The 16508-nt window shown below is 43.0% G+C and overlaps 2 gene segments (V, D, J or C); both read right to left on the bottom strand.

Moving 5' to 3' along the window:
- LOC115652928 overlaps positions 1-16508 on the bottom strand; it is a 547780-nt gene that overhangs the window by 455867 nt on the left and 75405 nt on the right.
- LOC115652934 lies at positions 5877-6581 on the bottom strand. The segment is given in 2 exon segments: positions 5877-6220; positions 6494-6581. Coding segments are annotated over 2 exon segments (357 nt in total).

The raw sequence follows: 16508 nt of genomic DNA, 5'->3' as shown, positions 1-16508 counted from the left end.
ACCTATATATGTTTAGCAAAGTTCCTAATTGTTGTATGATGACAGGAATTGGAGACGGGCTTTTTAGTGAGATCAGGCGTTTGGGAAAGCAAACAGAGGCTAGGCCGCTAAGGGACAAACTAGTAGCCTCTGCATGTTTAACAAAGGTCTCTCTCCTACAGTTCTGCCTGCCTTGTGCATCACATACTGCCGACAAACATTAATAGCAGGGGATCCTGCTTTGTGGTCAAGTACCTACAGAGCTTACCTGGCTTCACCAAATAATCCTTGCCCTATAAGTGCCTCCCAGGCTCCTACCTTTTCATTGTTAGGCAGAGATGTTGTAGCGATATGGCACAGCTATCCTGAGATCCAGTGACAGTGATTCTATCACAGGTCCTGCCTAGGCTGTTACGCAGCTCCACAGCTGTTGTCCCATCGGATGGTATATTCACTTCTGAAATTGCTCTGTTAGACTAAGATCTCCCTATTCTGGGAATAGTGTGGACTTATTTAGTGTGAGTGGGTGTGTGAGTCTGCAGCTGTGCTGAGTGGGTTCAGTTGTAAGGAAATCCCTACAGAAAATGAGTTGATGCAGGGGCTGGGATTTAGCTCTCTGCTTTGATTCAGGCAACCGACAACCCTCATTGATTATTTAAAGGGAAAATTACGTGCATGCCACAAGGGGAGCTATGTCTCGTCAATATGGGATCCGAGTTTTCACTGAAAATTGTGTGATTTGTTTGTTGTCAGTTACATAATGAAAATAATTAGTGACACTGAGGGTGTTGCTGACCAGGGTGTGTGGGACAGGGATCCCCAAAGACTGGCCATAAGGGCCCTTTCCTGACCCACATTTTTTTTCACTAACAGAAGAGAGAACAGACCTTGAAGAAGGTCCATTCATCTTGGCCAGAGACAAGAAAAATGTGCTCTCTCTCTTGCTATGAAGTTTGAATCCCTCACAGCATCAGTGCCATGGACATTACTGCAAAAGAGGAACTGGACTAGTTCTTAGGAAAGAGAGAAAATCACACTGTTCCAACCCCAAATGCTTCGGGAGCAGCTTCTTTTCTTACCAGACACCATTAATTTAATATTATCCTGCTGAGTTAATGTCAGACTAACTCTAGCCTATTGATTGACTGAAATCTCTGGTCAGCAGTCCCGTCTTTCTAGTGCCATCTATTCACTGGTGTCAGAATTCCTCACAGTTTAATCCATCAAAGGACGACCCAAGCAAATATTAGTGCATGCCCACGGAGAGTGCTGTATTGTACGGTCATCTTTATAGTGATGCCTGTTTCCTCTTTTAATTCTCTAGTTATACATTTCAATATGCAATTGATACTGTGGGGCCAATTTTCCACCACAGAGCTGTGTTGGTCCAAATGCCACAGGCTGATGCTTGATTTGGATTTAGGCTCATGGAAAGGGGAATTTATGCTTCCATGTGTTGATACAAGCACACATGTGCAATTTGGGAGTCTAACCGAGGCCCCGTTGTTTTCCAATGAGGTCTCTTAATTTGGGGCTGGACGTGTCTGGAGCTATCTTGCCCTAACCCTTGTACGCTCCTTTTGTGTTTGTGTGTGAGGCCTCTGTCACAGCAGAAGCCCTTCTGAGAGGAAAGAGGAATCTGTGTTAGAAGAGCCAGAGGGGAGCCTCTTTGAAGAGCACTTCACATTCAGCCTGGCCCAGCCTTGTCCCCTCATTTCAACGGCAGAGCTGACAGGGTAGGAGGGGTGAGATGATGTGAGCCCCATTGAACAGGGGTGTGTCAGTAACTGCATCACCTTTCTAACCTCAGATTGGCTGATTCAGCAAGATGAGGTAGCATTATAATGGCTCTAATAATTTCCAATATAATCTAGTTGATTTGTATGTAAATCTTGATTGTGTGTAAATCTTTTTAAATATAAGCAAACCAATCAGTACTGACATTTGAATGGGAACATCATAGATATGGGGGAATATACATAACCAGCAGAAATGGGCTGCAAAACTAAAGGAATGATAGAAGTTGCTTTATTTCTTGCACATACAGAATTGAACCGGGAATATGATACAACAGCTACAGGGGCCCTCCGAGTGTAGAGAGGCCTATACAGAATGAGTGTAGAACAGCTGGCTGGAGCAAACCACCCTGCACAGCATGGGGAGGTGTTTGTACTAGCCTGTATTGCTGTGAGACGATAGCAGTTATACTTCCGACAGTAATAATCACCATCATCTTTAGTCTCAACACTGCTGATGGTGAATGTGAAATCAGTGCCAGATTCACTGCCACTGAACCAGGCTGAAACACCATTAGGCTGAGAAGAAGCTTCTTATATAATGGGTTTTGGAGCTTTCCCAGATTTCTGATGGTACCAGCTGTCATCGTATAATTCCCAAACCTGGACCTTAGCATCCAGGATATGGGTACTAGCATAAAGTCCTCTAAGCTTAATTATCAGCTTAGATTCTGTAGCGCTGCCTCCAATCAGGAATTTTTAGGGCCTGATACTCTCTGGTCCCCCCAAAACCTTCCCAGGGGACCCCAAGACCCAGATTCCGTGAGTCTCACAACAAAGGGAAATAAACCATTCCCTCCCACCTCTTTACCTCCTCCCAGATCTTTCCTGCCTGGGTACAGGAGATACCGTGAATCAATTCCTTGAAACACAACACAGAGAGATCAAGTTTCTCTCTCCCCCTCACCCAGAGGCAATACAGATTCAAGCTGCCTGACTCTAACACAAAGAGGAAATTTATCCTTCCCTTCTCCCCACCAATTCCCTGGTATATACAGACTCACTTCCTTAGAGCCTTAACTAGGAGAGAAAAATCAACAGGTCTTAAAAGCAAAACTTTTAATAAAAAAGAAAAAAAGTAAAAGGTTTATCTCTGCAGTTTAGATGGTAAACAGTTACAGGGTCTTTCAACTTATAAACAATAGAAAGAAACTTTCTCCAGCAGAAACACAATTTAAGCTACTTCCAGCAAGTACACATATGCAAATGGAAAAAAACAAATTAAAAGACTATGACCGCCTTTTCTTACTCACAATTCTGAATAGATAAGAGACTGTAGCAGGGAGATTGGCAGAAACCTGGTTGCACCTCTAGCCCCATCCAGGACCCAGAGAGAACAAAGCCAAACCCCAAACCCACAAACAAAGGCTTCCCTCCACGAGATTTGAAAGTATCTTGTCTCCTGATTGGTCCTCTGGTCAGGTGTTTGCAGGTCGCTGTTTGTTAACCCTTTATAGGTGGAAGAGACATTAACCCTTAGCTATCTGTTTATGACACCAGCCTATGTCATGGATAATCCCCGAATGGGCGCAGAACTGATAGAAATGCTTTCTCCTACACTGACTGGTAGGGGTGCTGGAGACTGTCATCAGAATCTCAGTCATCACAATCTCTGCACTGGTGTCTAGAAACAGAAAGAAAATTCTGTGGATGCCACAACATTTTTAAAATGTACATTTCACATGATTAAATGTATTAGGATTTAAACATACTAGGAATTGTGTTCCATACCAGATAAACCACCAAAGTTTTCTAAAACTTCATCTTTTTGTTTGTTCTTACCCTGAACCCAGGGGGAAAAAAAAACATCATTGAGAAAAGCCATGTGTGTGAAATCATCTTGACTCTTCTGGGTGACAAGAAGCTCAGAGCCCTGCAGTGAAATGTAAAATGCAACCTGGTAGATTTATAATCCCTGCTCAGAGCAGTGAGAAAATGGGACTGGGGTGTGAAAAAGCAAAGAGGCCAAGCTAGAGTCTGGAAATGTTCCTTTTCTTAGATCATCCCCTCCCATGGGTGGCTGCTTTAAGAGAAGCACCGCCATTGACAGTCCAGAAAAATTACACCACCATCCTGAGAAAGGACATAGAAGTCCTTTTAGATGTAGCTTGGCATGTCTCTAATCAGATGGCTCCTCCAAACAGCCAAGTTCATTCATTAACGTGTACATGTTATTAAAGTCACTGTACACATCAAAATATTCAGCTCCTGCCCCCCAGCCCTGTTAGCAGCCCCAGTAGGAATTTTAGCCTGTTCTATGTCTTTGCATGGTCTCCAGTGCTCTGTCCAATTCAATTTTGAATGGTGATAGTGATGGATACGGTTAGCTCCAGGGCAGTAAACTCTGTAGAATATCTTCATTAATGGGTTGAAGTATGTTGTTGTTGTTATTGTTATGATTTCATACATAAGAAGAAAGAAAAGAAAAGAAAAAGTTGTATTTCATTTAATGATCCCTTGCACCGTGAACTAAAATTCAAAAATGCTTTAAAAACTTCAGGTAATCAAGTCTTCTAACAAGGGAGGAAAATGTATATATCTGTTTTTTTGATAGATGGAAAACCCAGGCCTGTAGAAGTTGTGTTTTGGCCAAGGTTAGTGAGTGAGTTAGAGACCAGGCTGAGGTTAGATTCCAATTCTCCTGACACTCACTTCTTACATTAACCACTAGACCATGCCAGCTCCCTGAGATCCCATTTTGGGGATCTCCTGGATTCCTGAACAGCCCATAATCAGATATCACCACAATGACAAGTGTTCTTACCTGACATGGTGGTGCTGGCCATGGAGCAGGGATTATTTGGGTGATGTCTGTATGAGATGAGATCAACAACACGTTCCCTGAGCCAGATGTTTGCTTAATTTTTGAAAAATAATATGATTGGGTCTCCCCACTCTGTGGAATGAATCACACACACAGCTGTGGAAAATGGGTTTTTTGCTGCTTCTGCAGGCTTGCTCAGTGTGAAGATTGCCTGCAACTTCTTTAGTGGGGTTTACAAGAAAAGTCATCTAAAAGAAATCATAACTTCTGGAATATTGTTACAGCTAGACATTTTGTGAACTGGGTTATTGGGTTCCTCTGTGTTTGACTGGTGAGAGACCTTCAGATGCTGGAGGGAAAGGATGCTCCAAACAGAGTCACTGTTCATGAATACACAGCGCCAGACCCATTGATTTAGGTCAGTGAAAGTCCACTGCACTCAGCAGAGCTTTGCTGATTTGCACCAGCTGGGGATCTGGACAGTAAACCACCTGGTACGTTCAGATTAGAATGTCACTTCTGTGGAGTCTTTAAATCAGCTGCTCTGTCTCTACAGCCTGTGTGCAATTTAAACCTGACCTTCCTGGTCTCCCTCCTTTCAATTTTCTCTCCTTGTTTTCCCTGCAGCTCTCTCTGCAATGCTCACTTTATGGACATACCAGAATGTTTGAAAGTATATGGACTCAATTCTGGAATCAAATGTTTGTTCTGGCCCTTAGGAAACAGTCCATCTTACTTCCCTGCACTGCTTTAATATTTTTATATCAATTGTATCAAATGTGCTGCACTTTTATGTAGAACTCAAAAAAGAACTGAGGTTCTAGCTCACTTCTCTGAATTGTTGGACTCTAGTCCACTAGTATGATGCCAGTGCAGGAGTAACAGATATTTGGATGATTCCATATACCAAACGTGTTTTAATGAGCACAACTAACTGAACTGAAGAGGCTGGATCAGATAGTGGCTTTTACTCTGAACACAGTTTGTTTGGATTAGACTGTTGCAGTTTTCCAGTGTGGCTGCTTTACAAAGCCGGGGTGTAGTTCTCCGTCCATTTCATCAGCTCTGTAGACAGTTGCTTGGATTGTAACCTGCTGTCAGTAGGAAGTTGGATACAACTCAGAACAGCAAATCCATGTTAGAGGTTGGGGAGCAATTGGTGAGTAAAGAATGCTGGACCCCTGGTGTGAGCTCTTGAAAGGACTGGGAGTTCTTGAGTGTGGAGGAAGGTGACCAAAGTCTCTGACTCACTCAGCTACCCCACTGCAGGGCAACAGAGGCAATGCTGTAAGGATGCTGCACAGGAAGCAGCTGAAACATTGAGTGAGAGTCTAAAACTAAACAGAACAGGGAGGTTTTTGTATTGGTCTATATCACTGTGTGAGAGGGAAGCTGCTATACTGCTGACAGTAATAATCTCCACCATCATCAGCTTCAACCCTGCTGATTGTGAATGTGTAGTCAGTGCCTGAGCCACGGCCGCTGAATCGGTCTGGGACCCCAGAGGGACGGGAGGAAGAACCATAGAACAGGAGCTTAGGAGCTTGTCCTGATTTCTGTTGGAACCAGGCTATGTTGCTGCTGATGCTTGTACTGGCTTTGCAGTTGATGGTGACTCTGTCTCCTGGAGACACTGAGAGGGATTCTGGAGTCTGGGTCATCACAATCTGCCCACTGGCATCTGTATGTGAGATTAAAGCATAAATCCATGTTTCTGTATTAGTACATGATCGTGGGAGGATTTAAATTGTCATAGCATGGGTATCAACCAGGATTTTATTTGATATGAAACCATTTCAATTCTGTTGTTTATATAGACAGAACATATGGAAGCATATAAATTAGAATTGACATCTATTTTACAAATCATTCCTCATTTTTGTCTGATAATACTCTATAGCTTATTGTCCATCTCTTTATACATTTTTCTACAATTCTAATCAAATGCACTTACCCTTCATAAAGAAAACTAGCACAGAGATGAGCAGAGTGTGTGACCTCATCTTGAGAGCTCTGGACTAACAGCTGCTGCTCAACGCACCATGATCTGTGACACGGAGCTGTTATAACTCCTCTGAGCTACAGGGAAATGCCACTCATGCATGGATATGCAAAATAACCATAGCTATGCAAACATCCCCTCTGTATGCTCCACTAGCTGGATTTGGGTGCTTGAAGGAATTGATGTCTGTGGTATTACATTTACAATGAGGGCAGATTCTGATTTACTTGTCACGAACAGGGTCCTGCTCCTCAAACAGTCCCATCAAAATCATTGGGACTGTTCAAAGAGTAGCTCACTACTCAATGTGGGCCAGGCTGTCAGAATCTGGCCCTAACTGAGGACTGTTTTCAGGCTCCATAGTGGGGCTGTGGAGACATTTCTCACTGAATGTAAAAGGAAACATGCTTGAAAAGATTCTTTAAGGAAAGTGACATTTACAGTTAAAAAGTCAGTTTGAATAAATGAGTCTCATTTTCTCCTCCCTGAGCCATCTGCATGGAGCCCTGTGTACTCCATGGTAAGGTCGACCTGAATTCTGAGGCAAAACCCTGGATTCTGTGGCTGGTGGAAATTCCGTGGCAGGTGAAATAAAAAAGGGATTTTTAATGTAGTAAAAATAAAAATGAATAATGCAGGCAGGACAGTAGCCCCTGGATTAGTTCCCTGGGGACAGGAACTTGGCTATAAAGTTCTATATAAATAACAGACTAAGGGGCTAAATTATGAGTCAGTTTTGGACAATGGGCGTTTGCCTGAATGAGGACTGAGTAAAAACCAGAATAATTAATAATGTAAACTGTGAGTCACGTCTAAAAGCAGCAAATTGAGTGGCTGTAATTTCTGGGGTCATGTGAAAATCTGGATAGGTCCTGGGTATTCATGGGAATGTTCGCAAATACTGAAAGTTTCATAAGACTTTTAGCACGAACATTGGCTCATGTAAGTGCCTTATTCCTCATTGGCTGATCGTCAGTTGTCATTCACTAATCTCCTGTTAGAAGGATACAGCCATCTACACAGCAAGCAGAGAAAATATCCCATGATTCACATGATCACTCACCATGAAAAAAGTAGTGCAGGGGAACAGTTTTGTATGATCCATAGGCTAAAACTTGTCTGCAGAAATCATTTGGAAGGCTCAAGAACAATGAATAACTTACAAAAGCCAGCACAGGAACAAATGAACAGGCTCTGGGTGAAATTCAGCCCAAGCTTTGGTCCAGCCCAAGGCCTATGAACCATTAAAGCTTCACTTAAGCCCTGAAAATTCTGCTTATGCTGCCTTGTGCCTGGGAGAATTTTATCCCAAATTTGCAATAAATAATATTCCCCATGACTAATGTGAATAGACTCCGACTATGACAGCTGTATCTATGCACACAGCAGGCCAGGCTGCTATAGGACTTTACTTTGCCCTTTTTCCTATTGAGCAGTGACACTGTTCTGAGAGCATGTCATGCTTTGTTGCTGTTTTCAGTTGCGGAATCAGTCAGTGACCTTCCTGTTTTGGTTTGCCATGAAGGTGGCAATGGCTGGACACCTGGCTGTGAAACATACAGTGGTGAGCCCAAAGCACTCCATGGAGAATGGGGAAGTTATTGTGTTGGTCTGTATCACTGTGACAGTGGCCAGTCCCAGCCTTGCTGACAGTAATGATCTCCAGCACTGACTGCTTCAACAGCACTTACTGTGAGTGGAAAATTACTCCCAGACCCTCTGCCACTGAGCTGGGGGAGGCCAGGGGCGCTGGCACAATTTGTGTAGTGGGGGTAGTGAGAGCCATTGAACCAAACTGTAATCCCTGTGTATGATAGAACCACTCCAAGAAAGGGGGTGTGGCAGTATCCCAGCTCCCCCAGTTCCAGCAGCTGTGGGGGAAGCTCCAGCTTGGGGACGTGCCTGAAGGATCTAACACCCATTGACATCAGTGGCAACACTCCGTTAATATCTCTGGGCCTCGGATCAGGTTCTAAGAAGCAGATTTCCAAAAAAGCTCTGCTCCCATTTAGGCACCTAAATATGAGCCACCCAGCCACTCCTATTGAGATATTTGTCAGCAGGTTTCCAACAGACCTCAACATCCAACCTGCTGAGCTCTGTGGAATATTTATTTTGTGCCTAAATGGGAGATAATTGTTTTGGAAAAAACTGGCTCATATTTCTTAAGTCCTGTCATTGTTTGTATTGCTGTCTTGCCTCCTGGGGGCTCCAGCCATGGATCAAGGTGTTCCACAAATAGTGTTTTTCCCATTGCTCCCTCATGAAATTTCTGTTGTAAAAGGATCACTCTCCCTCTATCAATAGCCTTTGCTTAAAAGAGCCATGTGGAGTTAGGTTTTCTCTTCGCCCTCCGTGTCCAGACTAGAAATGACAGTGGGAGTAGTGGCAGAGAGTTGTGTAATTAATTCTCTGTTTCTTGTTTGTTATGAAATCTGTGAAGCTGGTGTTGCACATGCAGCTGTGCAAACGCCCAGCACTGTGCCCTTGCTCAGGGAGGTTTTTGTATTGGTCTATATCACTGTGAGAGGGATGTAGCCTTGTTGGCAGTAATAATCTCCAGCATCATCAGCTTCAACCTGATCGATTATGAGAGTGAAATCAGTCCCAGATCCACTGTCAATGAACCGAGTTGGGACCTCAGATTGCCGCAAGATAGCATAGTAGATAAGAAGCTTAGGAGCTTGTCCTGATTTCTGTTCGTACCAGGCTAAGCGGTTGCCAACACTTATACTGACTTTGCTTTTGTCTTTCCTGGAGAGACTGATAGAGATTCTGGAGTCTGTGTCAGCACTTTCTGCCCAGTGGAGTCTAGATGTAAAAAGAAAATATAGTCTTATATTGAATACATTTTTAATTATTAGGTTATTAAATAGCAATAAATAAAATAATATCATATCTGTCAGAACGCATAGATTGTATTTGCATTGTCTCTGCAGCTGTCACTCCTTAAAGCTAGGTTTATTGTGTTTTCTTACCATAAATCCAAAGAACTAATATCCAGGGAAGCTGAGTGTGGGAGATCATTGTGACAGTTCTCAGCCCCCAGTGCTAACCAGGGCACTGTGCAGTGCAAACAGCTCCATTTATAGGAGTCAGCAGGGCAGGAAGATAGTGTCACTCACGTGTGAATTTGCAAAAGGAACGAGTCATGTAAATACACCTCACTTGAATGGCAGAAGCAAGATTCTGAACTGTCCTGTTGGTCATGTCTGGTTTATAAGAATGCAGTAGCAAGATGGTCAAGGTGACATCTTATGTGCTGCAACTAGATATAAGTAGCCAAACCATCCATCCGTATTCTAGAAGGTTTTTAGCAGCCTGGCCTGCTTCCTCCTTCCCCATGAAAATATAATCGAATAGCTCAGTATCTCCTTATGTAGGAAATTAAAGACCATCTGCCAAGTTCTTACCCTTGGGAAGTTATGGCTCTGCTTTCTAATAGAGAGTCAGAATACAGCAAACTAACTTACATGATCTACAGCACTGCAACACCTGGGCTCACACTGTTTCTGGTTGGCATACTCAACCCCAGGTACTGAGATGTGTTTCAGAACCTCACCTCTAACTTGTGTCCATTGTTCAAAGGGATTTGGGCAGGAGCCAGAGTGGGGGAGAGATTTTGAGTAACTGAGAGTCCACAGAGAATGTTCCTGGTGTGTCTTTTGGGCTGGAGAGATGCTAGAAAAGATGCTCAACAAAGGCTGTTTATGGCATTTTAAACAGTTTTTATTTTGAATTTTAATCTTGATCATTTAATTATATGGCTTAACCTGACCATTGCAGCCCTATTGCTCCAAAAGCTTGGATAATGGAGCAATAGAGGAAATGTTGTACATATGCATTAATGCCTGGTGCATATCCTGGAGAGTGTGTGTGTGTGTGTGTGTGTATATTAAAAAATATCATCAAGGTGGCTTTTATTTTAAAGTGTAGCTTTTATTGCAAAGTGCAATAATAGAAACCCATTGTTGTAATTGTATTTCTTATTTATTTTCTACCTATAAGGAAAAAAAATCTTGGCTAAATGTTTTCTGCTCTGCTCTTTATGCAGTATCAGAGGGTAGCCGTGTTAGTCTGGATCTGTAAAAGCAGCAAAGAATCCTGTGGCACCTTATAGACTAACAGATGTTTTGGAGCATGAGCTTTCGTGGGTGAATACCCACTTCCTCAGATGCATGTAATGGAAATATCCAGGGGCAGGTATATATATGTGTGCTAGCAAGCAAGCTAGAGATAACGAGGTCAGTTCAATCAGGGAGGATGAGGCCCTGTTCTAGTAGTTGAGGTGTGAAAACCAAGAGAGGAGAAACTGGTTCTGTAATTATAACCTATAACATTACTATGACAACAATTATTATAACATTACCATAACAACAATGCTCAGTACATCATGCGCCTTCCAAAGACATTTGATGTGACAAACTTTGCATTAGATACCACACAATCATATTATGAGGATGAACGTGTTCACCCCAGGTACAGAACATCACAAACAAAGTCACTTGGGGTGACAAACAAACAAAGAAAGGATGGGAAGCAAGATAGTTGGTGTGGTTTGTGATATAACAGTAGTCTGTCCCTGACACATTGCATCCTCCAGGGAGGAGATTAAAGAGAAGGGAACTCAGAGGGATTCTTAACCCCCTGCAGGGATGCAGAAGAAAAAAAATGGCGAATGGGAAATTTTCCACCTGCAAAACCTTCTGTGCCCTTGAGAGATGATACAAAGAATGTTAATGTATGTCCGCTTGCAACCATGCAGATACAGGTTCAGATACTATCTTCTGCCAAACATAGAGCAGAGATGGGTCTGGTAAATACTTGGATGGGAGACTGCTGAGAAAAATGGAGATGCTGCAGAAAGTGATGTTGATGGTTTAGTAGGAGACTCTCCTCCCTCTGAGCCTGTACTGAACCCATGATCTCTGGTGGCACTGCAAGGAGCGGTCATTTGAATGAGACCCCAGACAAGAGCCATGACTACTTGGGGTCTTCAGACAACCCATGGCAAATTTTCCAATAATAGGGATGGATATTAGCACAAGAATTGTGGAAGAATAGACCTATCAAATACTCCCTGCAGTTTTAATGGATAGAGTAATCTTGGGATCCAGTTGTAGAGTATTTCTCCTGCCACCTCACTGGAGCTGAGCTTCAGCGAAGAGTGATCTGATCCCTGTATTTCTTTGATGGTTTGGGGCTGTTTGGTGCTGTATAAAATGGCAGGTGTATTTGGAGTCACTCATTGTTCTTTATTTGCATTAATTCATAAAATTCACCATCTTGGTCACAGCTGTGACAAACAATGAGCACAGAGCACACTCTGTTCACAGGGAGGTTTTTGTAATGGTCTGTATCACTGTGACAGGGTAACTGAGGCGTTGATGACAGTAATAATCTCCAGCATCTTCAGCTTCAAGGCTGCTGATGGTGAGAGTGAAATCAGTCCCAGACCCACTGCCACTGAACCGGGCTGGGGTTCCTGAGTAACGGTTGATAGAATCATAGATAAGTAGCTTAGGTGCTTGTCCTGGTTTCTGTTGGTACCAGGCTAAGTAGTTGCTAATGCTGGTACTGGCTTTGCAGTGGATGGTGACTCTCTGTCCAGGGACACTGATAGAGATTCTGGAGTCTTCGTCAAAACAATTTGGCCATAGGAGTCTAGATATGGAAAGAAAATTCATGCAATCCTGGCATGTTATTAAAAGTAATTAAAGCTTGGTACTTAAATTCATTTTTCATTTAAGAATTCATGAAACACTAGATTGCAAAGTAAGTAAGCAATATTATTTTAAGCTTAACTAGTATTTTATTGCCTATGAAGTCTGTTCCCTGTTGATGTAATGCTCACCCTGAATCCAAAGCACTAGTATCCAGAGAAGCTGGGCCTGTGAGAGCATCTTGACAGGTCTCCGTGGGGAAATTGGAGCAGCTCACCAGACAGTGCAAACAGGACCGTTTATGAATGCTCAGCAGCTCAGCCAGAGAACATCCTTCCTGAGTGAACATGCAAATGACCCATTCATATAAATGTGCTGCGTTTTAAATCTAAGGACATTTCCTGTTACTCTTATGTGGTGTTGGTCTCTGTAACCTGGTAATAGTGACTCATGAGGTAAAGTTGCAACACTAATAGTTTTATCAGTGGAATAGCTGAAGGGCTCTATGGGGAGGGCACCAGGAATTTTGTATGTGACCTTGTATTTAAATGGTTAAAATCTCTTAGCCATTTTTACAGCAGTTTTCAGATCCATTTACCTCCCTTTACCTTGTTTATTCTCCTTGCCATGAAAATACTCATGAATGTCCCTAGTGTCCTTGCCCAAGGAGATAGTTGGGCTGATGTCCTGTCCAGATTCTCCTGACGGTAAATGCCTTCCTTTGGGAGAGAATGCTGCTGGTGTCTCCATGGGTGTGCAAGGATGAGGTTGTGCTAGGAGCCCTTCCATGCAGTGGAATCTTTGCACCCACACAAACCCAAGTGATGTATATAGCCAGCATCACTAACCACCCAAGAACTGGCTGTGAGCCAAGATCTCCACCCCCTGCACCAGCCTTAGAGAAGGCCAGCAGTGGAAGGCGGTGTGTATGCAGTGCCCACTCCAGGACCCTAGCTGCAGCTACATTCTCCTTGCTTGCTGTGAGGTTCAGAGACGCGTTAGGTAATTCCTGGTGGAACTACTTCTGCTCAGCTGTGCTCCCAGTGCAGAGTTGCCTAAATTGCCTTGTGTGAGCCCTTTATTTGGAGAAAGCAAGATAATGTACCTCCTTCCTTTCTCCCCCCCTCCCAAGGAGAGTCTGGGACTTTATTCCCTTTTAGTGGCTGGTCTCCGTAACACACTTGTTCTCCTAAGATCCACCATGCAAAGCTTTTTGATACCCGACTCCCACTAATTTCAATAGAAATTAGGCACCTAAATAGCTTCAGGGATCTCTAAGCATGCATCTCTGTGTAGAAAAAGGAGGTTTTTGCACTGGCCTGTATCACTGGGAAAGGCCAGTTTACAATCATATTATCCAGTATGATGAGCTTTAATGCTGCTGATGGTGTGAGTATAATCAGAGGTATGTCTCCACTGCAAAAAAACAAAGCAAATCAAAACCACAATGGCGAGTCTCAGATCCCATGTGTCTAAAGATAGCAGCATAGACATTCCCACTTGGGCTGGAGCCAAGGTTTTGAAACCTGGTGAGGACGGTTTCAGCTTTGTGTGTGTGTGTGTGTGTGATCTAGTCTGTGATTGCTTGATAAGTGCACAGTGGAAATCGACACACTTGTAAGTGCTCAGAAAGGGGAAAATCACTTGTGTGAATATGCAAAAAGATAAAATCCTGGAAGTCACATCATTATAACCCTAGGAAAGCTGTTCTGAAATATTTGGCTTGTCTATTTCATGCTGCTGTTGCCTGTAATAACTATTTATAGTTACTCACTTGTAGGGTGTTCAAGTGCTCAGACTGAGGCTTACATGGCATAAGATGGTTACATTGGTGGATTCATTATTTAACAAGGACACTCTATCAATGGGTAGCTGAGCAGGCTGCAGATTTCCATACATTTAAATGCAAGACCATCTATAACAACTTGATGATAAAGGGCCAATCCTGCTCCTATTACTCACATGGTGAGCAGTTATTCTCATAAGTAATCCCATGTCTTTCACAAAGACTGCTCATGGGAGTGAGGACTTAGCTGTGGGTTTAAGGAGCTCACAGTTAACTATGTTTTTTTTAAAGATGGTGATCAGTGAAGCCCATTCACTCAATTATTCTTCTCCCTCTTTCATCAGACCAGTAAAGAAACCTTCAGAAACCAACTGGCCTGTTTGTCCTGGAATTGCAAATTTTGCAAAGTGGTATCCAAATACTGCCATCTACTGGCCAATAGCAGAGTTGTCCGTAGATTGTAGTCTATGAATGGAGTGCCCAAACAGATGTCCTAGCGGTCGCCAGGGAGTGAGCTGCTACACGGCCTGATGCTTCTTTGTCGTCTTATATCTGGTTCCTCTTCCCCCCCACCCCAGTTACACATTTCAAGATGTAATTGATGTTGTGGAGCCAGTTTTCAAACATGAGTCCTTTCAATCTTTGGCAGTAGGGCCAGTAACAGTGATATTTACACCATAGCCAGAATTTAGGCTAGGGTGTATCCTCTGTGTTATCCCTGTCACCCTGAGGTATTATCTCATCAGGCAGCAGAAAGCCTGTGTAGTGAGTAGGTAGCACATGGGGTCTTATTAAGGAGGAATGGTGTTATTATTAAGGTACTGGACTGGTGTTTAAGAAATCTGGGTTCAGCTCCTGGCTCTGCCTTAGTCTCCTTGTGTCAAGGTTCCTCCCCAACTCTGAACTTTAGGGTACAGATGTGGGGACCTGCATGGACACTTCTAACCTTAATTACTAGCTTAGATCTGGTAACAGTGCCACCATCCAGAAATTTCAGTGTCTGGATCACTTCCTGTCCCCCCAAAACCTTCCCCTCCCTGGGCAGCCTTGAGAGGCTTTTTCACCAAGTCCCTGGTGAACACTGATCCAACCCCTTGGATCTTAACATAACGAGAATTTAACCATTTCCCCTCTCCTTTCCCCCACCAATTCCTGGTGAGTGCAGATCCAATCCCCTTGGATCTTAAAACAAGGAAAAATCAATCAGGTTCTTGAAAAGAAAGCTTTTAATTAGAGACAGAAAAGTAAAAATCATCTCTGTAAAATCAGGATGGAAAATACTTTACAGGGTAATCAGATGCATATAGCCCAGAGGAACCCCCTCTAGCCTTAGGTTCAAAGTTACAGCAAACAGAGGTAAAATCCTCTCAGCAAAAAGGAACATTCACAAGTTGAGAAAACAAAAATAAGACTAACACGCCTTGCCTGGCTCTTACTTACAAGTTTGAAACATGAGAGACTGATTCAGAAAGATTTGGAGATCCTGGATTGACGTCTGGTCCCTCTCAGTCCCAAGAGTGAACAACCCCCAAAAACAAAGAGCACAAACAAAAGACTTCCCTCCACCAAGATTTGGAAGTATCTTGTCACCTTATTGGTCCTCTGGTCAGGTCTCAGCCAGGTTTACTGAGCTTCTTAACCCTTTACAGGTAAAAGAGACATTAACCCTTAATTATTTGTTTATGACACCTTGTGTGACATGCGACAAGTCACTTATGCTTTGTTTCAGATCCCCGTCTGTGAGATGGGGAACCCGTGCCACCCAGTGAATAATTTTGTGCTTTGAATCAAGACCATCCCCCCCCGCATGCTCCTGGATTAGATCCCCTCAGCAGTGCAACTTCAGCATGCTATGTACTTGAGGAAGCAGCGCCCTGAGAAACCTGTCAAGCATTGCTGCTCACACTGGTAATGCAGCCATAGAATCTTTCCAGAGCCTGAGACACAGCGGCAGTCTCCATCACAGCCCCATAAAGTCCATTACAAATCAAGGACCAGATTTACCAGTGCACTTCAGCTGTTCTGGTGATGCAAACTGTCCGGGTGCTCTGCCTCTTTTGGTGTATAAATAAATCTGCCCTCTGAAATCAAGACTGCAGCGCTTTCTAGATAACATGCTGTTGTTCAAACTGAAGTTCTGGACTTGATGCAGAATGTATTGGGTGGGTCCTATAGCCGGTGTTATGCAGGAGATCTAACGAGATGATAATGATGGTTCCTTCTGGCCTTAAAAATCAATGAATCTAAAGAAAATAAAACGAAGAGGGAAGGTAGATATAACATATCTACATCTCATTAGAAATGTTGTAAAACAGCATTTTCATGGGATTTGTTTTAGGGTTCATGTATGAAAGTATACCTGTGTATAAGTAAACGTGAGGAAATTCCCGGACAAAAAACTATATTAGGATAGAGTTAAGTTGTCAGTAGTTATCCAGAATTTAAGAGTAATGATATTACAAGGATGTTGCACTTACCTTAGACTCAAGTACTGTAAAATGAAGGATATTCAGAATGA

The sequence above is a fragment of the Gopherus evgoodei genome, chromosome 5 (assembly GCF_007399415.2).
Source record: "Gopherus evgoodei ecotype Sinaloan lineage chromosome 5, rGopEvg1_v1.p, whole genome shotgun sequence".
Classification (NCBI taxonomy): domain Eukaryota; kingdom Metazoa; phylum Chordata; order Testudines; family Testudinidae; genus Gopherus; species Gopherus evgoodei.
Note: the sequence above shows the minus strand (reverse complement) of the source record. Positions and strands in the feature narration are given on the sequence as shown.